The sequence below is a fragment of the Silene latifolia genome, chromosome 7, assembly GCF_048544455.1.
Source record: "Silene latifolia isolate original U9 population chromosome 7, ASM4854445v1, whole genome shotgun sequence".
NCBI lineage: Eukaryota > Viridiplantae > Streptophyta > Magnoliopsida > Caryophyllales > Caryophyllaceae > Silene > Silene latifolia.
Window position 1 is genome coordinate 127,887,333 of NC_133532.1, and position 25,396 is coordinate 127,912,728.

Here is a 25,396-nt window from a genome sequence, read left to right on the forward strand (position 1 = left end):
ACTCGGATTCTAGAGCATACAACTGGGTACAACCAGGGGCGTCTTGAAATAAATGGAGGTTCGGTGTGCCGCAAAAAAAATGAGGCCCCAAATATGAAGTACAAGTGTACTACTCGCTCCATACCACACCAATGGTAACATGGACCCACTTTTCTCCTCACAAAAAGTGGGTCCATGTTACCATTGATGTGGTATGGAGGGAGTATACTTTAATATTTGTACCGAATTTCATCAATAAAGCTTATAAATTCGTTGTTCAAAACCGGAAGCCCGGTTCCTCCGCCCGTGGTTGCACGGGGTCTTAGACACCTCTGGGTACAACTAGTTGTAGGATCTATTAACTGTAAACAAAGTGCCAAAAAGTCTAAAAAAGAACACGTGCATTGTTCCTCAAATCTCCCGCTCTCCCTTGTGACGGGCCTATCGGTCATAAGTTTGCGATGGATTAAGTACTACCCATATGGGTAAATAAGACAAAATAAATTGCTACTTCCTAAACACTCTACTTTTATCTTATCTACTTATATAAATAGTATTTGACCCGTCTCAAACTTACGACGGATATACCTATCACAAATGAGAATTTGTATCCTAAAAAACTATCAAGTATTGGAACCCAAAAAAACTGGAGGCCATCTGCCGTTGCACATGCTGCACAAGCAAGCTAAAAGTCGGATCCGTTATTATTTAATCTCCCGGAGTCACTAAGATGATCTCATAGTAAAATTATGAGATAATAAAATAAAAAATAATAAAAAGAAATACTTATTTGTATAATATTCAGTCTCTTTCGTAATGGTGACCGATTGTGAGTTTGTGACACAAAACAAATGAGAATTTGTGTTCAAATAATAGGCTTCATTATGAATTTATTATCACGATGAGTTTATTATGAAATTATTTCATATAAAAGTTGGTGTTTGGCTAATTAGATACGTTGCAACATTGTTACTTTATACTCCATAAAGTATACTTTTCAAAGAATTTGGCAAGAAAAGTCTAATCATTGGAAGCTTGGCGTCTACGTGAACAGCTAGTCTCACTTGTGACGGACACTATATATCACAAGTGAGTGACAGGTCACCTCTCTCTCACACAAATGCAAGTGGAAAGTAAGTGAAGCGCTCCATTTTTGCCCCACTTGTCCTCTCACTTACATTTGTGTGAGAAGGAAGTGACAAATTCTCACTTGTGACGGATAGTGTCCGTCACAAGTGAGAATTTGTGAAAATTATATTGGAGGGCGATCAGTTGAGCATTTGAGCGTATTGACCCGTCGACTGCTCTAGCCCCTGTAGGTTTATGAGATGTGAAAAGTCTTAAGCATAAGGTTAAGCTGTGAGCCTGTGATTAGTGATTACTCATTATATTTACTTTTCAAAAAATAATAATATGTTCCTATAACACTGTTGCAATGTGCGACGCTTAAAAAGTGACCATTTTAATGTAAAAAACGATTATTTTGTGTTGAAAAATAATCACCTTTTATTAATATAAAATGTCCACTTTTTAAAGTGATCACTATTTAACATAAAATTATTACTATTTATCATAAAGTGATCACTTTTTTTATTTTTAATCATATCCTTTTTAAAGAAAAGTCAAGTTTATGCTTTTAACGTGGTGTTTTAGTCAAGAGCAATGACTATTATTGGGTCCTTCTTAACAATTAGATTATGTAATTTGGTGTCGTTTCTCACTTCCCAAAGTTGACTAATTGGGTGTTCCATTGAATATACGGAAAATTTACGTGGTACACCTAAATTTTACCACTTTGCACATGGTACCCAATATTTTAAATTTTTGTACATAATACCTTCATGTTTGATTTTTATGTACAACATGCCCTTTTTGTCGCTATAAAAAAATTCAAATGAGTATAACTCCTAGACCGAAATTCAGATTCGGCAAAATCTTTTTTCTAAAATGATTATTTCGCCATAATATACGATTTGAGGAAAAAAAAATTGTCGACGGGCATTTTATACGGTTTTTTCTTATCGAAAATCTCAAATCAACCATATCTTCGATTTTAAATTCGGAAAATTCACGTGGTATCCTTGAACTTTGTCATTTTGCACGTGGTACCCAACTTTTTAAGTTTATGTACATGATACCCTCCATGTTTGATTTTCATGTACAACATGCCCTTTTTGTCGCTATAAAAAAACTCAATTGCGCATAACTCCTAGACCGGAATTCAGAATCGAACAATTTTTTTCCTAAACTGATTATCTCCTCATAAACTACGATTTGAGAAAAAAAAAGTTGTCGATCGACATTTTATAGCGTTTTTAAACGAAAATCTCAAATCAACCATATTTTCGATCTTAAATTTCCGAATGACAATTTTCATTTTATCAATCTATAGATCGCGAAGAGGTAATCAATTTGAAAAAAAAAATTAGTCAATTCCGATTTTTTGTCTATGATTTATGCTCAATTGAAAATTTTAAAAAGATAAAAAGGGTACGTTGTGCTTCAAAATTAAATCTCAAGGATAACATGTGCACAAACTTAAAAAGTTGGGTACCACGTGCAAAATGACAAACTTTGAGGGTACCACGTGAATTTTCCGAAACGAAAATGGTCATTCGAAAATTTAAAACGGAAAATTCACGTGGTACCCTCGAACTTTGTCATTTTTCATGTGGTACCCAACTTTTTAAGTTTGTGCACGTGATATCCTTGAAATTTGATTTTAAAGCACAACGTGCCCTTTTTATCGTTCTTAAAATTTTCAATTAAGCATAAATCATAAACCAAAAATCGGAATTAACTAATTTTTTTTTCCAAATTGATGGCCTCTTCAAGATCTACATTTCCAACAATTCAAAGAACACCTAAAACCGACTTCGTTTTCTATCTCAAACATCGACTCAAAGTTATCCTATTGCAAAATGTTGAGTCCTCCGGCCAAAATGTCATGTTTGACAAAAAAAAATTATTAAAAGTTGTGTTTTACAAACTTTTTTTTTAAAAGATGGTGTTTGAAAAAAAAACTTTTTATTAAAGGTTATGTTTGACAAAAAAAACCCTTCAAATTATTAGAGTGAGAATGAAAATTCTAGGTAAATTACAATTTTAACCCCGGTGATACTGAATTTGATTGTCACCAAATGACGCTATCTTATTTTTCTTTTTTAAGACCGATGTATAACATATTTATGTTGAGAAATATCCTAGTCCGTAATATTTATATTATATTCAATCATGTTAGATAGGAATGCACGTAATATATTATTGTATTATTTCAACGATGCGTCATAGGACCACGTAAGAGTTGACAAGAAAAATGCATCTTCAAATGGTCATCACTTTTGTTTCATTTTTTGACTTTGCATTTTCGATCAAAAGAGAAATAAAATAAAATATAAATAAATGCTATAAATAACAAAGTTTAATTAAGTAGATAAATAATGTCGTAAATCTGACGAGGCAAACAAGTATAGTAAGTTAATAAGTGATCCTAAATTAGCTCAATGCTGAGCTGCTATGAATCACAAAATACACCGTCTTCAACTCCAACAAATTATCCAACTAATACGTGAATTAATGATGACGAAACTGTCTTTAATTATCCTAAAAACTTAATATACGTACTAGTTGCTACTATATATATAGTTGATGTTTGATTCATTTTCATAATTATAATTATAATTATATATCCCTTGTAACGCATCTTCCATTGTGGTCTGTGGAGCATTATATTTGCACAGGTTCGTCTACTCCATATTTTTCTATCTACTATATATCCTAATCAAATAGGAAATACATTCTCCTTCTTAATTGTGGAGTATTTGTTTACTATTGATTAAAATATCTTTTATAAAAGATATAAAAAAAAATGATTGGAACAAATTTGAATGTGTTTTAAGATATGCATGGGTATCCGTCATCTGAAGGAAAGGAAAAAGACAACGTAAAATCTGATTATAATAATTTGTAGAGAAATTTTCATAATTATTTGTATATGCAGAAACAAATACTCCGTAGCAAGCAAGGTGGATTTGAGAGGAACTGTATAAGAGGCGTAGAACAATTGGAAAATGGTGGAGGGAGGAATTGTGAAGGCAGACCAGACAGAGTTTACAGAATGTTTCAGAACAGTTGGAAAAACGCCTTATATCATGCGACTCGCGTTATCTGCTGGCATTGGAGGACTTCTCTTCGGCTACGACACAGGTATAGTTGATTGATTACTGAATCCCTGTATAATGAATGGTAAATTGGTAATGCTAGCTTCTAAGTCATCTACTGGATGAATTCATTGTGTTTCTATATATATATATATATATATATAGGTGTTATTTCTGGGGCTCTTCTATACATCAAAGAAGACTTTAAAGATGTGGAACGCAAAACATGGTTGCAGGAAACCATAGTAGCCATGGCAGTAGCAGGAGCCATAGTAGGAGCGGGTATTGGGGGTTGGTTGAATGATAAGTTAGGAAGGAAGCCGGCAATCATAATAGCAGATATTCTGTTTTTCATTGGTGCTATAATCATGGCCCTTGCTCCAGCTCCTTGGGTGATCATACTTGGACGTGTTTTTGTGGGTTTAGGCGTTGGTATGGCGTCCATGACTGCACCTCTCTACATCTCTGAGACCTCTCCTACTAGGATTCGAGGGGCTCTTGTTAGCACCAATGGCTTGCTCATCACTGGTGGCCAATTCTTTGCTTATCTCATTAACCTTGGCTTCACCACGGTACACGACTAATCTATCTCATCATGTCCCTAAATATATAATATATAATATATATATATTGTCTAATACTACAAGCTGTTCGTTCAGGTTAGTGGGACATGGAGATGGATGCTTGGGGTGGCTGCTGTTCCAGCATTAATACAACTTATACTCATGATGTCCCTTCCAGAGTCTCCTAGGTGGCTTTACAGAAATGTACTGTAACAAATAACACCTAACCATTTTTACTGACTTCTTTTTTCTTTTTCTGCTTAAAGTTTTCTTCATTGCTATTTGAGCAGAACAAAGTTGCCGAGGCAGAAGCCATATTGTCAAAAATCTATGGGGCGGAAGAAGTGGAGGAAGAAATGAAAGCATTAAAAGCGTCAGTAGAACATGAAATGGCAGAAGAAGGGGAAATTGGAGGGGGAAGCATGATAACCAAAGTTCGAAAAGCTTGGGGAAACACGGTAGTTAGAAGAGGACTATATGCGGGAATAACAGTACAAGTGGCACAACAGTTTGTGGGTATAAACACGGTCATGTATTACAGTCCGACAATACTGCAGTTGGCGGGATTTGCATCTAAAAGCACAGCCATGGCACTCTCTCTAATCACGTCAGGACTGAATGCAGTAGGGTCGTTAGTAAGCATGATGTTTGTAGACAGATATGGGAGAAGGCGACTTATGATCATCTCTATGTTTGGCATCATTACTTGCCTCATCGTCTTGGCTCTTGTCTTCAATCAAGCTGCTCAACAAGCTCCCAGAATTAGTTCCACAGAATCCGCTCATTTTGGATTAAACTCTACCTGTCCTGCTTTCACCTCTGCTCCCAATCCCGCTTATTGGAACTGTATGACTTGTTTGAATGCTGCCTCTGAATGCGCCTTCTGTACCAATCAAGCTAGCGAGGTATTAACTCCTGTTTCATTTCTGGACGTTTTCTGTTTTGTGGTACCGTGTTCCATTTGCAGTGTATTAGAATCACATGATACTGACTGACCCATTGGATAGAGAAGAAAGTGCATTGTAACTAAAATTTGGTGGTATCATATTCTAAAACTAATCTGTCCAACTTTGAATTTGGAATAATATCAGTTGCACCCGGGAGCATGTTTAGTGAAAACAGATGGGATGAAAGCGGCATGCCATGGAGAGCACAGAGTGTACTTCACGGAAGGATGTCCTAGCAAATTTGGTTATTTGGCAGTCATACTTCTAGGAGCATACATAATCTCATACGCTCCAGGAATGGGGACGGTGCCGTGGATAGTCAACTCTGAAATATACCCACTAAGGTACAGAGGAGTTGGTGGTGGTATAGCGGCAGTGGCCAACTGGACGTCAAATCTTATAGTGAGTGAGACCTTCTTAACATTAACGCAGGCCTTAGGATCAGCGGGTACCTTCCTGTTGTTCGCAGGGTTCTCAGTCACTGGACTCATATTCATATACTTGGTGGTGCCTGAAACTAAAGGGCTGCCTATTGAAGAGGTGGAGCTTATGCTGGAGAAGGGTTTTAAGCCAAGCTTGTTGGGTGGTCCAAATAGTAGTAGTAGTAACAAGGATACTAAAGCTGCTGAAGCATGAGGTTTATGGTGATCATCTTGAAGAGTTCAACCTAGTTTTTGACGTTTGATTCCCTACTTTAAAAGCTTTACTTTGGGAATCAAGAATACAAGTTGAACTTTGGAAAAGTCCCAAATGTCACAACTATGGTCCTGTATCTTGTCACCCTAAATATCTGCATTTCCTCGAATATGTCAACGATCTTCATGTAGTAGCCAGCCATTTCTCCACCTCTTCAATCATAGCAAAGGATGTTCGTCCTCACTTTACCACTTTCTGTCACTGTATTTTGGCATTCGAGTCCTCTATACTGCTAAATTAACTCTACATGAAAGCCTTACATTAATAATAAATCAAATGACAAATTGACAGTCGTTGAATATGTAGCCGCCACAAAACATTGCCTCGTCACAGGGTAAGCAACTCAGGAATATTAAAACCCCAGAAAAGTTAAGCTCCATATTTACTCTAATCGCTGACTTACAGGATCATATCAGCAACACAATTAAGAATTAACAAGTTACCAATGAACATTGAACAAAATTAACACACTTTATGTACGAGCTTCTTTGTCAGTCACACTAATGTTTATGACAACGGCAACGTACTGTTCCCATGATTTGCATTACATATCGAGCTGTGGACAATACTGATTTCTCGTTTTCACAACTAAGCACAAGTACCTGCGTCAATTCCCCTTTTTTTCTTGGTTAATTAAAAAAGTTATCATTCCTTTGAAAAAGTTGTTCGGGATGAGGACATAAGGCATGGTGGTTACACTACTACTAGTAAAATTCAATCCATCACAAAGCCGATTTACTACATGCACCAAAAATGTGTTCGCGCCTAGTAATGTGGCCAACAAATCTTCGAACAGAAGCTGTAAGAGTTGTATTGACTTCTCCAGTGTTAAGCTCCCTTCCTAGCATTGGACTAACTAACCACCCAGGTACCGCCACTCCAGATTGCCTACTACCACACAAGGTTGACCGCAGCCACCTTAAAATTGGTGGTATACTGGTATGGGCCGTCAACCCCATAGGGAAGGGCGTGGTGGGGGCTCAATGATTGGTGGCGCATCACAATCCTAAAGACAGGTCCAAGATGGACGTCACCCATCTCAGGTTATGGCACACAGCTGGCAAAGGGAGACCTGCAGCATCAGTCTGAGGATGGTGTGTAAACGCTATTGGGGTTGTTAGTTGGGCCACTGGATTAAAACTAAATTTGAAGGGGGCGAGTACCACTCTATCCACTATTAATTGAGCCACGTCATGCCTAAGCTTGAATTTGGGGGGAGAACTCCCTTTCTAGTTTCTGGACTCCCCCTTTCCTTCCCTTCCCTTCCTTTTTCCTTTCCTCTTTCCCTCCATTTTTGTATCCAAACAAGGGGTTGATGTTAATATGTTATCTACCTAATGCAATAAGGTACTGAAGATCGGAATCTATTACATAATATCTTTAATAGCTTTAGCTTCATATTTGCCATTAAGCTTCATATTTGCCATAAGATCGGAATCTATTACATAATATCTTTAATAGTGTACAAAAGAGAAACTTGTAATGTGGAGTTGAATGGAGGGAGTATCATATAGTCTATGGAAGGATGACTTAATGTGTCCTTAACACAAGACTTCAGTCTCTAATTTCTATGACGCCATCACCTTATTAGAGCTTTCCTTCTTGTTTCCCTAACCCTTTATGATTACATGAGCTGCATCGACGAAGTAGCTCAATGTAATCTTAAAGGTACTAGCAGCGTCTTCCGAGAGAAGCTTTTATTTTTACCCTTCCTACACAATCACTTGGGGCTACCAACAATATAATTGCAGGCTAACTGCCATTATAGGTAATTATCATAGAAATGTAGCAGGGATTAAACAAAGAAAAATGTTTAGTACACATGTTAAATGGTGCGAACAATGTACCAGGCAAAGACGTTAGGGAAAAAATGCAGTATTCTTTATTTGGGATCTGTTGATTTTGTTTCCAGTATTCATCGCCGATAGCCAGCATCAAGTAACCTTTACGATTGCGACTAATCGAATATTGAAAACATAAATTTGATGGGCTTAAGTTGGCTCATTAATAGCTTACAGCATGAATGCACTCAGAAATTTGCTGGAATTCAACTCATTCAGCTTGTTGAAAAGCTTCAATAAATGCGTCCTTCATAAGGGAATTTGAGGCAGCTATCCGAGTTACTGTAATATCAAAGTCTTTACCAGACCTAGCCCAAGAAAAAAATTCAATATTATTCAATTGTCATATACGCTTAAGATGCATAACTAGGCAAATGATAAGTTTGTTTCTTACGGATCAAAAACTAGCCCTCCAGCTTCTTGTATAATTATAATGCCAGCCGCCACGTCCCTGCCATGAGAGAAAATGGTAAAATATGTCATCACTGAGACAAGGTAATTTCCTTTTCACCATTTTGCAAAAGATTTGTAATCAAAGAATTATGATGAAGATGATGATGACAACGACAATAGCAATAATAATAGAACTAAAATCATACCAGGCACCACCATATCCAATCTCATACATAAGATCCAACCTTCCACATGCTATTCCACATAAGTTCATTGCACATGATCCCGACATTCGGATGGATCTAACCTGAAGTAGAAGAGAAAGAGAAAAAGGGGGTATAGCTTGGGAAATACGAGTAATCTTGTCCAAGTACCGATTACAGTTGCAATAAAGTAATATGTACCTTGAAAAGCAACGAATTAATTTTATTTGTTGTGGCATCAATAGTCAATTTATCACGTTTTGTACCAGCCTGCACACATAGGTGAAATCTAATCAACAACAAAAGAAGCAAAGCCTTGGTTTGGTCACAACAAATGGAATAGTAATAAGGATATAATCACAAGATTATCTTCATTTGAGTTTTGACATAAACTCTTACATTCCAAGTTTTGAAATAACAAAATGGAAGTGGTTTAGTAAAATTTAACGAAGTAATGAGACACTGAAGATGAGATGAGAAATATGAAATTAGACAAACTGATATAAAAGCTGGTGAAGACATATAGAAGAAGGAAGATTGGATTGTGTAGGGTTTGCTTACCTCGGTTGCAAGCATGCATTTCACAAGTTGATCCTTAGAAGACACTGAAAAAGGTAATATCTTAGCTCCAAAAGCTAACTAAAGTGTTTATAAATACTGAAAATGAAGGAGGTAGGTTGATTACCATTGATAGGATTACCATTGAGAAAAGCACCTTCCCCTTTTACGCCTGTGAATAGCTAGAAGATAGAAAAGAGAGTTTGAAGATAGAAAAGCCTAAAAGTTGAGATATTGATCTAAAATGAAGAAAGGGATAGAAATATTTGGTCACCTCTTCCATAATTGGATTATACACAACACCAATAATGGGCTGTTTTCCAATGGTGAGACCAATAGAGACGCAGACAAATGGGAAGCTGAAAGAGTGAAGGGGTGATATTGTTGGAAAGCAAGAGAAGATAGATAATGGGAGAGTAGAATAAGAAAAGTAGAAATGTTAGGATGAGCTGACCCGTGGACAAAGTTAGTAGTTCCGTCAAGAGGATCGACAATCCAGGTAGGGTGATCAGTGAGGTCAGTGGCACCATAGGCAGCAGTGGTTTCTTCACCAATGAACTGAAATTGTTAAAAGTCAGAAAGATATAAGGAATACAAGTAAGTAAATATGAAGGGGAAAGAGGGGGGTGACCTTGTGAGTAGGGTAATGGTGCTTGAGGTGTTTAAAGACAAGGTCTTCGCATGCCTTGTCAGTTTCAGTCACCAAATCCACCTGCATAAACGAGACATTAACAACCCTAAGTCTCGTAGTAGTTTATATCAAACACAGAGACTCAACTACTAACTTATCATTCATGTAAACCAGAATTGAAACCAGAAACATGTAAACCAGAATTGAAACCAGAAATGGGGTGTGTCGAATTCCTATTGCATTTGGGTAAGTAATCGGAAACCAGAATTGAAACAACACAAACCTGGCCTTTGTGCTCCACATTTTTGGTCTCATAAAAGGCTTCCCTAATCACCTATCAAATCAATGAGATTGAATTAACAATAAAAAAAGAAAAGGAGATAAAATAAATAAAATAAATAAATAAAATAAGGGTGGGTACCTGGCCAGCTTTCTTGGCAGCATCAACAGCAGTTGCAAGATAGTGCGAAAGAGGAACCACTGTAAATCACAAAATTAAGATGAATCAATGGACGAAGGAGAAGCAGCAGCAGCAGCAATGTACTCCGTAATTAATTAAAATTAATTAATGTGTGAGATGGAGAGAGACATTACCATTGCTTGCCATTTTTCTGAATACACAGAAGAATGTGTGATTCTTGATTATTGATGACTCATGACTCACTCAATCAATGACTCTACTCTCGGACCCGACCCGACCCGACCCGACCCGACCCGACCTTTCTTTTGTTTCCCCTCCAATTACAGAATATACTTTATCCCTCATTCAATCATACTAGCATATTCTCCCTACTAATTACACCTCACTTCTACTATACCAGTATACCACCCCGGTTACAATTGGTCACCCTGTGACGGGTTACCATTTGTGGCGGATATTTTGTGAGATAAAATGGTAACTGATACCCGTCGCTGTGAGTACCAAAGATAATATTTATAATTCCTATTAAGACTAACCTAGGCTAGTGGTAACAGGGTCGATCCGCAAGGAGGCAGTTGTAAACTTTAGTTGTTCTATGATCAGTCAATATGTGGGGTTGGTTGAATTGGTCTATAACTAATAACAATAAGAAGAAAATAAACTAAAGATGTGGATGATATAAAGAAAGGTTAGGATGGAGAAAAGACGAAAACTAAGGAATTAAACACAAGTAAGGCGGGAAATAAGAGGTCCTCTCGGTCCACTCCTAACAAATAGCATCTCTCGATCTCGCTATAAGTCCCTAATGTCACTAATACTAACTTTCGTCCTGAAAAGTGACTTAATGGTCTAAACTATACCTATCTTTCGATCTTTAGCACAGTTTAGTCGAATTAATTAATGGTCAAATAACCTACCCTACCTTTCGGTCTAATGGGTTGGTCACAAAATAGGTATCTAACTGGTCGCATGCATTCAACTCGTCAGATACAAGATTAAAAACAATTAAGACGAAGATATCCTTACAAGGTCAGTCGATCGACCAACAATTTCGATTGTGTTCCGTGTCTAACCTATTTTAAATTGCCTACATCCTAGCACAAGCTATTTAGCTACTCATGACGAAGGTAAAAACAACAAATAAACTAAAATTTATTCATGATTTGAAATTAAATTTCGGGCACAAATCTAGCAATTCTAATACTAACGAAAACAAAGCAGAAAAGGAATTAGGGTGAGAGGAATACCGAGATTTCAAAGGAAGATTAAGATTAAGAATCGAAAGATCGAGGATGCAAAAGTCGATAAATCAAAAGTTCGGAAATAAGCTAGAACTAAAAATCTTTGTATGTGATATATATCTTGATGTATTCTCTCGATAAAAGCTAGATATGTTTATGTTACGTTATATAGGAATATCAACGCAACAACTTATTCCAAAACCTAAAACTTCACGGGCTTTCTAAATCTAAATGGAATCGAAGTCCAGTCGATCGACTAAGGATCTTGGTCGATCGATCGCTCAAACAACGGTAGAGGAAAACAGGTGGTCGATCGATGATGATACTAGTCGATCGACCGGATTAACTTGACTTCTTTAAACTCGTGGATTTGTCTTTTGCGCAAGCTTGTTAAGAATAGGTATTGGCTTGATTTCCGCTAAATTTGATTGCAATAAAGTACAAAAGCACGAAAGTAGAGGAAAATAGAGAAATATGGGCATATATAGCAGTTGAAATGCGTGTAAAAAGAGATGTAAAACATCATATAAATGACACGCATCGGATAACAAAATGGGTTAGTGGAGAAGAGGACCATGAATAGAAACGAGAGAGAGAAAAATAGTACTTTGTGAGGTAAAATGTTATCCGTCACTCAAGAGTCAAGAGTGACGGATATGTGCCGTCACAAACAAGAATTTGTGTTCATTTTATAAGTCGTTTTTAAATTTACTCACTATTAAATTTATTCAAATTTTTTTTTTTTTTGTCAGATAGAAAAGATTGCTAGCCTAGGCTATAGCTTTCGCTAAAGCATGAGCAATCCGATTTAGATTTCGTGGACAGTGACTAAGAGAAAAACAATGGCAGGTAGAGACTAGTAAAGAAATTGAGTTAAGAATAGGTAGCACATCTTGATTAGTAGTCCCATAGCCATTGAGTTGAAGAACCAAATTTAAACAGTCTGATGCAGCGTCAAGGTGGTAGAAACCAAGAGAAATAGCTTTGTAGCACGCAAACTTTAAAGCCATTGCTTCAGCTTGAAGAGCATTTTTAGCCCAAAAATTCTTGCAGCCCGTGCGGAAGATTACACCATGTTTATTCTGAAATAACCACCCTGCAGTAGTTTTGAAGTTCGTTTTCCATGAGGCGTCACACTTTAGACGAACGTGATCAGAGCAAACAGATGGGCCAATCAAAGGGTGCGGAAAGTGGTGGCGTAAAAGGAGTGCTCCATCCATGTCATCCGGATGTGTAGCTGATAAAACGCCTTTGGCTGTCTCTTTCTTGCGTTCAACAAGTTCATTATTAGTAGCATCCACCATTATAAGCTTGAAAAGGACACGAAAGTCCATGGCCTCATTCCGGAAGAGCACCCTATTCCTTAAACACCATATATGCCATAAAGTGCTAACGAACAAAGAAATAGAATACAGCGGATCAGTCGACTTCATCAATAAAAGTATCCAATTGATTATCCATTGCTGTATGGAAACATTATTTCCCACAAAACTGCGGATACCCAGAGGGCAAGCAGCCCAGATGCGAGAAACAGAAGAGCAATCCCGAAACAAATGGCGTAAAGTCTCAGAAACTGGTGTTTGAGCCCGGCAGAAAAGACAAAAATGATCCCCTGGAAAATTCCGTCGTCTAAACTCCTCACCACATGGCAGTGAATTAGAGAACAGCCGCCATAAAAAAATCTTCCACTTATTCTGAAGGGGTAGCTGCCAAATCTTTTTGCAAAATCTTACAGATGTAGGTTCCATCCGGGTTCTATCCTTAAGAGATGCCTTCGAATTCCACAATTTATCAAAAGCAAGAGCATAGCCACTTTTAATAGAATACTCACCATTAGACGTGAGATTCCAAACAATAGTATCAGCTTCATCCAATGGGGGAATAGCAGTGGATAGAACAAGGGGCAAAACATCAGTGCCACACAATTGGAGGACCTTATCATAATCCCACTCTCCATCAACAGTTTGTAGTATGGACACTTCCATACTTGGTTTATGCAGTACTGCATCCGCATCAAGGGAAGATAAAAGGCCCAAAGATGCCCCATGGATCCACTTATCCTTCCAAATATCAAGAGTAGAAGGAAAGCCAACCTGCCACGAAAGATTGTCAACTAACAAACTCAAACCCCATCGAATTCCACGACCACCCCACGACATAGGAGCAGTGGGCTCAGGAGCAGAGTTCATAAAGGAAGATGGCGTGATCTGATACTTGCTCCCCAATACCTGACTAATCAATGTATCAGTTTTAGATAAAATTCGCCATCCAACCTTTGCAAGTAGACACAGATTTAGACATCCCAGATTACGTATTCCAAGGCCCCCGTGTGACTTAACCGACTGAATGAAAAGCCTACTGCTCCAATGAATTCCCTTCCCTGCTTTGCACCCACTCCACCAAAATTGTGAAAGTAAAGAATCAATCTTCGATATCACACTTACCGGCATTTTAAATGCAGATAGAGAGTAAATGGAAAGTGAAGAAAGCACAGAGCAAATAAGAGTTAATCTACCGGCAGCAGATAAGAAATTATTATTCCAGCTGAGTATCCGTTTACGTACCTTTTCAAACACTAGAGCAAAAATCTCTTTTTTACTAGACCCAAAATCAGTAGGAAGGCCCAAATATGATCCCATACGATTTCCCCCTGAGACCCGTAAGAGTTTAAGGCAGTCCTTACTATCTTGTAGGGTGCAATTAGGACTAAAAGTAATGGCAGATTTCGCTTCATTAAGCTTTTGCCCAGAACATTTACAATATAAGTCCAATATGTGCCGAAGTACAATGGCGTTCCCAGAGTTAGCTTGTGAAAAGAAAATCGAGTCGTCGGCAAAAAGTAGATGAGAAACAGCAGGCGCATTCCTACAGACTCTTATCCCCTGCAATTTCTGTAAAGTCTGAGCATGAAGAAGTAGCTGGGACAATACCTCAGTAGACAGTGCAAAAAGATAAGGTGATAATGGATCGCCTTGTCGAATGCCAGTTTTTGGCCGCAAAGCATTCCCTGGCGTACCATTAATTATAATTTCATAGGATACTGTCTGAATAGTATTCATGATCAAAGAGATAATATGACTTGGAAAGCCCATATGAAGAAGAGTAGCTTGAATAAAATTCCATCGTAACCTATCATAGGCTTTGCTCATATCTACTTTCAAAGCCATAACACCATTCTTTCCCGTTTTCTTTGTGGAAATGTAATGGAACAATTCATGAGAAATGAGAATGTTATCAGTAATAGAACGGCCAGGCACAAATCCATTTTGGTATTGTCCCACAAGATCAGGCATAATACGCTTAATTCGATTTGCGATGCATTTGGAGACAATTCTCATAACCACATTGCAGAGACTTATGGGTCGAAATTGCTCAACTTTCTCCGGACAATCCGTCTTTGGAATTAACGAAATAGATGTACGGTTAAATTCCTTTAGAATATTTCCAGTGTTCAACATTGCAAGGACTGAATCCGTAACTTCGTTCTTAATATGAAACCAATACCTTTGAAAGAAAAGAGCTGGTATGCCATCCGGTCCTGGTGACTTTGTAGGTCCCATTTGGAAAACCGCAGCACGTACTTCCTTTCTAGTAAACTTTTTCGCCAAAATATCATGCTGATCATTAGATATTTTGGACCTAATCTTCTGAAAAACATGGTCATACTGCTGTAAATAGTCTTCAAAACAGTCATGAGTGACTGACGATTCATAAATATCTTCAAAATACTTTCTAAATAAGGAAGCAATACCATTTTGCGTAAAACACCATTCCCCATCGTCTTGCCGCAATCCGAAAATGTAATTTCTTTTATATCGCTCACGCACCGAATTGAAAAAATACTTAGTACATGCATCCCCTTCTCTAATCCAGTTTATTTTTGCCCGTTGCTTCCAGAAAAGTGAAGCAGCTTTATTAAATTCCAAGTACTGCGTATGGTATACCTCATAATCATGCTCACTTTTACCCTGAAAAATTTCTTGCAGTTCATCACCTAGTTGTTCATCAAAATCAGTCCATTTTTTATTCCATTCCCTTCGTTTTTGAAAGGTCCATTGCTTGAAAATCCCTCGAATACGTTTCAGCTTACGAAGCAAGGAATAAGAAGCAGAACCCTTGTCATATTTAAACCATTCCTTTTTAAGGATTACAAGGCAGTCATCATAATCAAAACACCAGGCTTCCATTTTAAAAGAACGTTGTCGATGAATAGATAATAATTCGGTATCCATTATAATAGGCGCATGATCCGAACACTGGATAGGCAAATGTAAGAGACCCGTATTTGGGAAAAAGGAGTACCAATTTGAAGAGATTAGTCCTTTATCAAGTCTCTCATAAATCCGCGCACTCCCAAATCGATTGTTACACCAAGTAAATTTCGGACCCTTATACGCAATATCCGCTAACAAATTACGGGTCTTCCATTCTGAAAAAAATTTGGCACCAAAAATTGTTCCCTTATCACCACCTAACTTGTCAGCATGGTCCTCTACTTGATTGAAATCACCCTTCAAAAATTTATGTTTCATTTTTTTATTTGGAAAAGTGCTATTTAGCTTTTTAACATTCTAAACCTTTTATAAAACTAAACAAAACAAAGAATGTAATATTCACTTGTAAAAAAAAATTGACACACTAACAAAAGTAAAAATAACAATTTCATATCAGACAAAATTAACATCATCAACAATGACATTTTTTTTTTTTTGTTTCGTTCTGATTTCATATTCATAATATCATCAATAACTAATTAACAACGGAGTACTAATCAAAATATCACTTAAATCACCATAATTTTATTTAATTGTTTGTTTCCCTATTATTTGTGGTTAATGATATAAGAAGCTGAAAGAGAAACATATAATATAGAGGGACAGAGATAGGCCACGGAGTACTTGGGCAATGGAATATTGGAATAGAATAGTGCTTACAAAACTTGTACTCGTAGTAAATAAAAGGATTCTTAATACAAACTACGTAAGCAATAATAATACAAACTAGAAAATGTAGAAAATGGTTGTCCGTGCTAGATTTAAATTTCCTAATCATCTACTCGTATTAATTAAATGGCGTGAAAGGAGGTGAGGTCTCGGGACATTTGCCAAGGTATGTCATTAACGAGAGCCTCATAATTACGAACGTCGTCACCGTCTTTGGCCGATATAATGAGGCGGTAGTTATTACCGGTAACAACCTGATAGTCTGCTCTAACAATTTTGAGGAACTCGAGGTTGGTGTTGGCTTTGATGTTGTGTTCTATGACAGCGTACTTGGCTACATCCTGGACGTGCTCGTCTTCCAGGTCTGTAATGGGGGTGTAGCCTCCCAGGGCTCCCCCACGCATGCTCGCGGTCGTCGACTCTGCTAGCACAGAAAGGATTACTACTCCTGTTATCATGGATGCTGCTGTGGTACTCTTCATTTTGCTTGAATTACTACTAGTTATTATTCTTTGTAATTGTTTGTAATGGGGGTGTTTGGTTTCTTATTATAATATTTGATTGAATGATTTCCCATGCTTTAATGATTGCCATTCGTTTACATCATCACTCCATTTATTTATAGCCTATTATTAATTAGTGGTTATTATAACTAAACAACATTATTAAGAAAAACAAATGCCTCCTTAGCTTATTGGGATTAATTAATAGTACATATACTACATACATGATACAGAAATTAAAGTAATACTAGCGGAGGATGAAATGGACGACAAACATCAAACAACAGCTAGTTAATTGGGTCATATATCAATGGCTTGTTTCGGCAGCTTTAGAAGGTTGTCAACACAAGGATGTGCATCCCAACAGACATTGAAACCAGCAACCTGTACAGGTCTGGTCTCCAAAGTTTGCATGGAAATCGAGACCACCGCCAAACGAACTTGTCTATAAAACAACTCTTTTCTGTCCACTGAATAACAAATAGGCCTCTCCAAGATGTCATAACCATCCCCTTTCTGTACCGTATACCTTCTTACCCATGTTTCAACCACCCCATACTCCTCCATTACCCACACCTCATAGTAATTAAAGTAGTTCACCGAAAGACACAGGCATTCATCTATTACTCCCAAGTACATGCTTCCCACCAACTCTGTATTTAGGCCTCTTGGCAGCGCTATTGACCTAAACTCCTCGTCCCTCAGGCTAAACCCAACTATTGGCAGGTGCCTTCTCTCTCTACTTTCCCCCAGCCAATGGACCGCTTCATCAAGTAGGGCGCTTGCGCACAGCTTGGGGTATATGAAATAGTATGGTACTTGAGGACCCTTTGTCCATCCATCCTTTTTCATGCTATAAACCATGACATGGCTCTCAAAACCACCCTTTTCATTGTCCCAACTCTGAAGGATTCGAACACATTTGTAGTCTGCGGAGGACATATCATATCCAAACCCAAAACTGAAGTTCATTCCATCATAATTGAAAGGAGGATTGATTGGCAAAGAGGGGAGCATTTTGTGGGTTTGGGTGGTGGGGTTGTACAAGTAAAGGGTAAGATTGCGATCCATGTTCCAAATACAAAGCAACCCACGGCATGATCCCACAATTTCAGCACCCCTGTGCTTATAATTCTTGAAAGGGTAATTAAGCTCCGTACGATATTCAAAAGTATGAAAATCAGCTAAATGAAGCTTTGGGGTTTTGATAACAAAGTGAAGGTTTGTTTGAGTGGCAAGCGATGTTTGTAGATGAAGCCTTGCAAAGTTAGGGTCAGTGATTAAACTATACCAGGCCTTGCACACGCTCTTGAAGCGTAGCAAAGTCTTGGCAGGCAATCGCAACAGTATAACAGTGATCACGTCTAAGGGAAGCACAGTAGTAGTCATTTAAAGTGAAATTTGGAAGAAACTGATGGTTGAAACAAATATTCAAGTAAAATTTCAAAAAAAAAATCAAACAAAGATTGAGAAATAGAAGCAATATGCTACATGTATTATGTATAGAGAGAAAGGTTGTATGCTACATGTATTATGTATAGACTATAGAGAGAGAAAGAGGTTGTATGGATGTGAGTTGTGAGTAGTCGGTCATCTACTCATCTATATATGGTATGGTATGTCAAGCATCCTTTGATGGACTTTGAATTTGTTCATTTCAAATCCTACGACTTTTGTCTCCTCAACCCTTCTAGATATGTTACTCTTGTTCATCATATATAAGGAGTAGAAATAAACACGTACTATTTTTATATTATTTCAAATGTTTTGATTATCGGACAGCCATATAAATATATCAGCTCCAAATAATCAACCCTTCACATAATTTGACAAAATACTGCTCAATCGTATATCAATCGTATTGAATAAAATTATGATTCAAACTTTACAACTCAGACAGTATAACTTATTCTATGTAATTTGTACTCCTAATTCTCAACTACAAGTATTTGTTGGCCTTAAAAAATTTCATATGCAGCGTGAAGTGACATAATTATCATTGTGGAAGCTACGCCCTTAATCACAAGACAATTGATCAGTGGTAGACCATATACGGTAAGCTTAATGATGGAGGTTAGGACAAGGAAGGTGAGTGATGCTTGATCGCGACTCTTGATGCCTAAAGCATTGAACAGGACGGTGATGAAAAGCAAAATGATGGGGGGAGCTAATGTCCGAGCATCCAAAATGGGGGACGCTAAGATGGAATAAAATGACAATAAGTAGAATAGTCTATGAGACAACAAGGTTGGTTTAGCTTGAGCTAGAATGGTGGCGAAATTTGCAAGGTGGTTGCTGGACATGCTACTTTGATGCATGGTTGGTTTGTTGATACTTGAATTGGGATGAGATAAGGAGTGACACAATGTGAAGAATATATATATATAAGTAATTAAGTAGCAAACCAAGCGAACACACACACACACACTTAAATTCAATGATATGGTTGGGGTTTTAATTAATTGATCCAACTTGAAATCAATTTGACTAATGATAATGACTATTCTCCTACGCGATGCCATACGCGGTCCTATATTGCTAAGTCGGTCTAACTTTAGCTTCAGACCTGTATCAAACGGTTTCTTCATTTAAACTAGTATTTCAACATAATAAGGACAGACCTGTTGATTCATTATGAGAAAACAATTTCTGACATGTTATCGTCACTTCTAGCAATCAACCTCTTATATCACATGAGAACATGATATTGATAAATTAAAATACGCTCACAAAGAATAATAAAGATTTAAAAACAAATAATAATTAATTGCAACGGACGGAGATAAGTATTGAAGAGCTGATTTTAATAATTGATTGAGTTGACGATTAAGAAGAGCTAAAGGTGAAGGTCAAATAAAATAAGCTAAGAATTAAATTTGATGATGACACACCACCAGTAGACCAACCAAGTCATGGAATGGAAGTAATGGATTGCTAGTTGCATGACCACTCACTTTTGTCATGTGTTTAACGTGCTAATTGCAGCTCCGTTTTACAAACAATTTTGAGCAAAAATGACCCCATCCCAATAACTCAACCCTGAGGACCCAAATTGACCCCAACAATAAAACCTCGGCTTATTGTTTATTGGTCTTGTATACTGCTTAGTTCATAATGGGCGATATACGCAAAGCTGATTTAACTTGGATACACTCTGACGATGATTCACACTGCCGAATGTTCATTTCAGGATTATGAAGCCAACAACATATGGTGATAAAGTCATTTTCAATGCACAAGTTTATGCCGTAGTGATGAATGATAACGGCTAGGCAGCTTCTGGTAGCTGCAAAAACTTGATTCATCAGACCTTCAGAGTATCAATGACTATATATGTCTCTCCCATATTCAGTTAATGGTCAATGAGAATCAATCTCCTTGTCAATGTCAGGGGAAATGTTGCTAGGCCAATATCTTAGATTCTGAAAGTGAGGTTGAATACATAAAACACAGAGATGCAATTCCTAGTAATCTACTCAACCTTTTTTTCCTGCAGCTCTTAAACAGTAGCACTTTCACAGAAATGACGAAAAATAAATGACAGCTCCACAAACTCATCTTATGATACAAATGTTGACAGAATAATTATAACTACGCCACACCCGGAAACGACAATGTTGAACGAACCAAGATTAAACAATGGGAAAAGATGGTCTTACATTCTTTTACCCTGTCAATAATACTTCCCAACTTCAACAGAATTGCATACTTCCAACTTAACTGCAACAAAAACAGATCGTTCCTGACAGTTGAAAAGAGAAAGAAATTGGAAACATCAGAAATTCTGTTGGGAATTTTCACGTCTAATAAATGAAAGTCAAATAAACTTGACTGGTGGCAGTTCTTAGTATACTAGATGTATGTTTCTGTCATCAATTCAGATTGTCGTTGTGCAAGATGTTCCCAAATCTCGAATAGCAAAACAAAATCACTTCATTTCCAGGTAAATCGACTTTAAGAAATACGGAGGACGTGATATTGAACATATAGCGTAAATTCAAGAACCATAGACAAATGCACAAACCCCATACTCATGACGACCAAGAGCTACAATTGGAGAGCTCAAACACTATCTTAAAAAATAAAAACCGAAGAGGTCAAAACTTGCTCCAAAACTCCAATATGATAGACAGGTTCAAACTGATAAAAAAAGCTTTTACATACTTCATTAAAAAACTTGGAGAATACTTCAGAATTGTGTTGAATGAAAATACTCTTTTTTACAGTATATGACCTGTATTTCTGATTGAAGTCACAAATCACCAATTAAAAAAGGTTTCCAAGTTCCAACTATTTAGGGCGTGTTTGGATACAAGGCCTTAGGAGGGGAAGGGAGGGAAAGGGAAAGGGAGAGGGAGAGGGAGAGGGGTGGAGTTAGATGAGTTTTTCCTTCCAAATCATTCCTTTATTAGAAGGATTCTAATTTTCCTTCCACCTCTATTCCTATCTGCATACGGGCCTTGTTTAGATGAAGCCTACTCATTCCAAACAAGGGCCTTAATCTTTCATTCCATGTAAGTTATATGCAGATTGTATTGTCAACTACAAATTTGGGAATTGAAGATATGACCGAACTAAGAAGCATCAGTCTTACCTTCATTACTACCCAGCTTCAAAATAACTGCTTTTTCATATCAATTTAAACCGAGAAGAGAGCAAGTCACCACCCCTGAAGATTGGAAAGCAATAAAAACATGAGCACAGTAAACCATTTCCTTGGAAGTTAACCATAACCTCACAATTTTCAACTCAATAATTTATGACTGGGACATCAAATTTTCAATCATCTACATTTCATAACTCCAGAAAGTAAAACACAAACTGTCTTTACAAGCGATTTGAAAATTTGAATCTTAGCTTAAATCAAGAAGGCAGATCCAATTTATTAATGAGTCAGTTAACTTTAGAATCGATACTCGTAACATTGAAGAGCATATAATCAAGATCCAAGTACAAGTGTATAATGCCAAAATTGCACAACAGTTTCAGGACTCATAGCAAATTAATTAGGGTTAATATAAAAGAGGCCATGACCGAATTACTCTCAACCTAAGTAAGATAAGAAAACACAGATCACTAGAACATAAAAACATTGATTTTCCATTGGGTATTGAGCTACTACAACAAAAGTTGTTCATTGATTTTCCATTGGGTATTGAGCTACTACAACAAAAGTTGTTTCTGTAAAGTGTAATAGAACCAAAAAATTCATCTAAATTTCAAAATTTGTAAGCATTGCAAAGCGCAGTCAGTAGCTTTGTTAGAATTCACCTTACAATTTTCTTTAACGTTTGTTTTACACTTCATTTCCTTGAAAACATGGTGAATTTTGCTAACCCATTTAATACTCTATGTTAAACCTCAAGTCACCAAAATAGGACCTTATCTCAATGAAGTGAACATGTGAACATTTATGCACCAAAGCTGAAATGCTGAATTAGCCAAAGCACATAGCAGAAAAAGTAGAGATTTTCCTAAAAACATCAAAAGTGGACAACATGAAAAGCAAATTCAGACAAATACAAACACCTTTTCTTCTGGACCTTGACTTTTGTTTTCACTTGACCAGCTTCCGATCCCCCATCTTTCCCATCAGCATCTCCCGCCTGCTTGATCCCCTTTCCTTCGACACCCGAGGTAAGACAGACAAGGCTTTCCACAAAAACCTCAGCACCAAAACCACACCTATGGCCACCAATCAACGTGAAGACAAAGGGCAGACCACCTTCAATAATAACATCTGTAACTTGGCCACTCCCCACTTGCACCCAAAAGCAGTCCTTCCCTTGCTGCATCAAGACCTGGTGGCCTTGCTTGGACAACGCCAATGTTTTAATAGGCAACAATTCAGGCCTGACCTCCATATATGGGAAGCTCAGCAACTTAGTCCATGAGCTTTTGACTCCATACTCGCTCATAACCCAAATATCAACACAGCGGCCAAACTTAGGCCCATGTTCAACCTGCAGGAACAAAGATTCCCCAAAAACACCGACACACAAGCGGGGCACTGCCAACTCCTGGGCTGCATCTCCAAGATGATAATCCGGCAAAGGCAAAACAGTAAAGGTGTGGAAATGGAGATCAAATGCAAGTAAGACGTAATCATAGACAAAGTCATCCAAGGAGCCACGCCAAAGCAAGCCAGTCATATCAAAGACAAGAGGATGAGTGGTAGTGGCAATCCAATGCAAGGAGTTGCGGAGAAGCTTAGCATTGGAAATTGGGTGTGAAAGAAAATGAGGAAAGTGGGTGGCTTGAATCCATGAATTAGTGAGGAAGCTGAAAACATGAACCTCCCTGGGATGGTCTTGGGAGAAATGATGAAGCTGAACAACCCTTACAATCTTATAATCTCGGTTAATTTGATCGAAGCCGAAGCCGAAATGAATCCAACGAGGGTGGTGAGGGGGTGAAGGAAGAAGAGGGATGGGGTGGAAAGAGGAAGAAGTAGGGTTGATGAGGTGGAGAGAATCAGCAAAGGAGGAGATACAGAGAAGACCGTTGCAAGAGGCAATGATGTCAAAAGGAGTAGCAGAGGATGAGGGGAAAGGGAGAGGGATTCTGCATTTAGAAATGGAGATACCTGATGATGCAGAAGATGCAGGGAGTTGAAGGGTAAGGAGTGCATAACCAGCAGCAGCCTCTTCATCTTCTTCCTCTTCCTCATGAGGGGAGATGAGAGCAGCCAAGGAGATATAATTGGAGATGGTGGATGAGTTGTGCTTGATGTGGAGAAGCTGGAAAGTGGTGTCATTGATGAGGTTCAAGAATGATTTTGAGACGACTTTGAAGCGAGTTAAGGGTTTTGGAGGGACATAGCTTAATATTTTCCCGATTATATCGTCAGGGAGACCACCTTGATTGTCTTCCATTTCCATGCCGAAATTAAGCTTTTTTTTAGGGTTTTCTGCTGCGGTGGCTTCTATATTCTCCATTTCTCCCCGCACCTCCTTTTCAACATTCTTCTACTTCATTCTCTCACTCATTATTGAGATTAACCGTAATTAGGGCTTTTTTTTTTTTTTTGCTAATTGAGTTAAATTGAACCGAAATCAAATTAGTCGAATGGAGTTGAACTTATACATGGTAAATGGGTTAATCGGCGCGATTGGGGCGGGCCAATTTGATCGGGTCTGTCATATTATCGAGTTAGTTCTGGCCAAGTCGGTTGTTTCGAGTGTTTTTCGAGTATGTTACTCGAGTCATTTTTAGGTTAAGCGGGTCAGGTTAATTTGGGTTCTGGTAAAGGTTATTTTTAGTTTAGTTTTATTAACTGATTCTTTATTTTAATGTAAATACTCCTTCCGTCCGGTCAATTGTTGTCCTTTGATTTTGGTACAAAGACCAAAGGAAGAGAAATGGGTCAATTACTAAATGACAAGTGGAACAAATTAAGTGTGAATGATCAAATTGTTCATCAAGTTCATTCTTAAAATAGAAAGGACAACAATTAACTGAGACACCCCAATACTGAAAAGGACAACAAATGACTGGGACAGAGGAACTAATATTTGGCGTGCTTTAAAATTAGTCATCTTAAGCCTTTTTTTTGTTCTATTAGAGTTATGTTTTGTCCGATAATTTTTAGGCCGGGTGATCGGGTATGGTCACTTCCAAGTTAACAAACCTTGGCTCATGTTTGAATCGGGACGGGTCAATACTGGATTAACAAACCTCAATAACTTATGATAAGGTGGTGTGTTAGACAAATAAAAATTGTGAAAAAATACTTTTTATCAAAATTTATGGCATACAAACAATTGGAGTCACAAATTACATGACACCTCGAAGGAAAAACTCCCACCAAACACTAAGGGGGCGTTTGGTTCGGGGGATAAGGAAAGGGAAAGAGAAAAAAAATGGTTGATTCCTTTTGTTGTTGTTTGTTTGACACGAAGAAAGGGTAACCCATACCCCCCCTTACCCCCAAAATCATTCTCATCCATACCCCTCCCCCCCTTGGGTAAGCTCATAACCCCATAATCCCTTCTTCCTCCTACTCCCTATTTCCACCACTCCCACCAACACCCACCACACCCTCTCACACCGTCAACCACTGCCACCTACACCCTACACCCACCACATCGACACAACCACCACCAGCGACGCCGACACAACCACCATCAGCGACGCCGCCTGTCCACGCTACCCCATATCCTCAACCATTAGACACCACACCAACACCTTCAGTAACTCTCCCAGCCCACCAACCACCACCAACACCTTCCTCGGCCACACCACTGCAACCGCCCTGACGCCGCCACACGGATCCGGTGTTTTAAGGGGTGGGGGAGGGGTTTTTGAAGGGTTGTGG

The 25,396-nt window shown here is 38.0% G+C and overlaps 6 protein-coding genes across 8 annotated transcripts; 1 reads left to right on the forward strand and 5 right to left on the reverse strand.

The window, feature by feature from the left end:
• The first annotated feature begins 3,495 nt into the window (after positions 1 to 3,495).
• Positions 3,496 to 6,641, forward strand: LOC141593104 (inositol transporter 4-like). Of its 2 annotated transcripts, none has more exons than XM_074414056.1 (6): positions 3,496 to 3,719; positions 3,980 to 4,185; positions 4,305 to 4,711; positions 4,799 to 4,906; positions 4,993 to 5,607; positions 5,794 to 6,641. In XM_074414056.1, the coding sequence occupies exons 2-6, from the start codon at positions 4,050 to 4,052 to the stop codon at positions 6,283 to 6,285; spliced, it is 1,758 nt and encodes a 585-aa protein (XP_074270157.1). In that variant the 5' UTR covers positions 3,496 to 3,719; positions 3,980 to 4,049; the 3' UTR covers positions 6,286 to 6,641. The 2 variants fall into 2 exon arrangements, with proteins under 2 accessions (XP_074270157.1, XP_074270158.1); XM_074414057.1 differs by having other exon boundaries at positions 4,566 to 4,711; positions 5,794 to 6,528.
• Positions 6,642 to 8,204: 1,563 nt separating this feature from the next.
• On the reverse strand, positions 8,205 to 10,782 carry LOC141593105 (inositol monophosphatase). Its single transcript, XM_074414059.1, has 12 exons — positions 10,566 to 10,782; positions 10,393 to 10,451; positions 10,255 to 10,305; positions 9,972 to 10,052; positions 9,795 to 9,898; positions 9,615 to 9,699; positions 9,468 to 9,522; positions 9,344 to 9,387; positions 8,984 to 9,052; positions 8,786 to 8,886; positions 8,581 to 8,637; positions 8,205 to 8,494 (listed from the first exon to the last, which is right to left on the reverse strand). The coding sequence occupies exons 1-12, from the start codon at positions 10,576 to 10,578 to the stop codon at positions 8,398 to 8,400; spliced, it is 816 nt and encodes a 271-aa protein (XP_074270160.1). The 5' UTR covers positions 10,579 to 10,782; the 3' UTR covers positions 8,205 to 8,397.
• A 1,621-nt stretch (positions 10,783 to 12,403) lies between these two features.
• Positions 12,404 to 16,165, reverse strand: LOC141590805 (uncharacterized). The gene has a single exon (XM_074411363.1). It carries the CDS (start codon positions 16,163 to 16,165, stop codon positions 12,404 to 12,406), a length of 3,762 nt encoding a protein of 1,253 aa, XP_074267464.1.
• Positions 16,166 to 16,698: 533 nt separating this feature from the next.
• On the reverse strand, positions 16,699 to 17,058 carry LOC141590806 (cysteine proteinase inhibitor 1-like). Its single transcript, XM_074411364.1, has one exon. The coding sequence runs from the start codon at positions 17,056 to 17,058 to the stop codon at positions 16,699 to 16,701; it is 360 nt and encodes a 119-aa protein (XP_074267465.1).
• Positions 17,059 to 17,132: 74 nt separating this feature from the next.
• Positions 17,133 to 18,653, reverse strand: LOC141593107 (F-box protein CPR1-like). Its single transcript, XM_074414062.1, has one exon. It carries the CDS (start codon positions 18,466 to 18,468, stop codon positions 17,380 to 17,382), a length of 1,089 nt encoding a protein of 362 aa, XP_074270163.1. The 5' UTR covers positions 18,469 to 18,653; the 3' UTR covers positions 17,133 to 17,379.
• Positions 18,654 to 20,466: 1,813 nt separating this feature from the next.
• On the reverse strand, positions 20,467 to 24,072 carry LOC141593106 (F-box protein CPR1-like). 2 transcript variants are annotated; one of them, XM_074414061.1, is made up of 3 exons: positions 22,609 to 24,072; positions 21,674 to 21,748; positions 20,467 to 20,799 (listed from the first exon to the last, which is right to left on the reverse strand). In XM_074414061.1, the coding sequence occupies exons 1-2, from the start codon at positions 24,015 to 24,017 to the stop codon at positions 21,709 to 21,711; spliced, it is 1,449 nt and encodes a 482-aa protein (XP_074270162.1). In that variant the 5' UTR covers positions 24,018 to 24,072; the 3' UTR covers positions 20,467 to 20,799; positions 21,674 to 21,708. The 2 variants fall into 2 exon arrangements, with proteins under 2 accessions (XP_074270162.1, XP_074270161.1); XM_074414060.1 differs by having other exon boundaries at positions 20,467 to 20,821; positions 22,609 to 24,071.
• Positions 24,073 to 25,396: the final 1,324 nt, after the last annotated feature.

What these genes read in the sequence shown, in the direction of transcription:
- LOC141593104 (XM_074414056.1), top strand. Translation starts at nt 4,050, where the DNA reads ATGGTGGAGGGAGGAATTGTGAAGGCAGACCAGACAGAGTTTACAGAA. An exon ending in CTAGGTGGCTTTACAGAAAT is followed by an intron (nt 4,907 to 4,992) that starts GTACTGTAACAA and finishes CTATTTGAGCAG; the next exon opens with AACAAAGTTGCCGAGGCAGA. An exon ending in GTACCAATCAAGCTAGCGAG is followed by an intron (nt 5,608 to 5,793) that starts GTATTAACTCCT and finishes GAATAATATCAG; the next exon opens with TTGCACCCGGGAGCATGTTT.
- LOC141593105 (XM_074414059.1), bottom strand. An exon ending in ATAATCCAATTATGGAAGAG is followed by an intron (nt 9,523 to 9,614) that starts GTGACCAAATAT and finishes TCTATCTTCTAG; the next exon opens with CTATTCACAGGCGTAAAAGG. An exon ending in TTAATTCGTTGCTTTTCAAG is followed by an intron (nt 8,887 to 8,983) that starts GTACATATTACT and finishes CTTCTACTTCAG; the next exon opens with GTTAGATCCATCCGAATGTC.
- LOC141590805 (XM_074411363.1), bottom strand. Translation starts at nt 16,165, where the DNA reads ATGAAACATAAATTTTTGAAGGGTGATTTCAATCAAGTAGAGGACCAT.
- LOC141590806 (XM_074411364.1), bottom strand. Translation starts at nt 17,058, where the DNA reads ATGAAGAGTACCACAGCAGCATCCATGATAACAGGAGTAGTAATCCTT.
- LOC141593107 (XM_074414062.1), bottom strand. Translation starts at nt 18,468, where the DNA reads ATGACTACTACTGTGCTTCCCTTAGACGTGATCACTGTTATACTGTTG.
- LOC141593106 (XM_074414061.1), bottom strand. Translation starts at nt 24,017, where the DNA reads ATGGAGAATATAGAAGCCACCGCAGCAGAAAACCCTAAAAAAAAGCTT. An exon ending in GTCAAGGTCCAGAAGAAAAG is followed by an intron (nt 21,749 to 22,608) that starts GTGTTTGTATTT and finishes TCCAATCTTCAG; the next exon opens with GGGTGGTGACTTGCTCTCTT.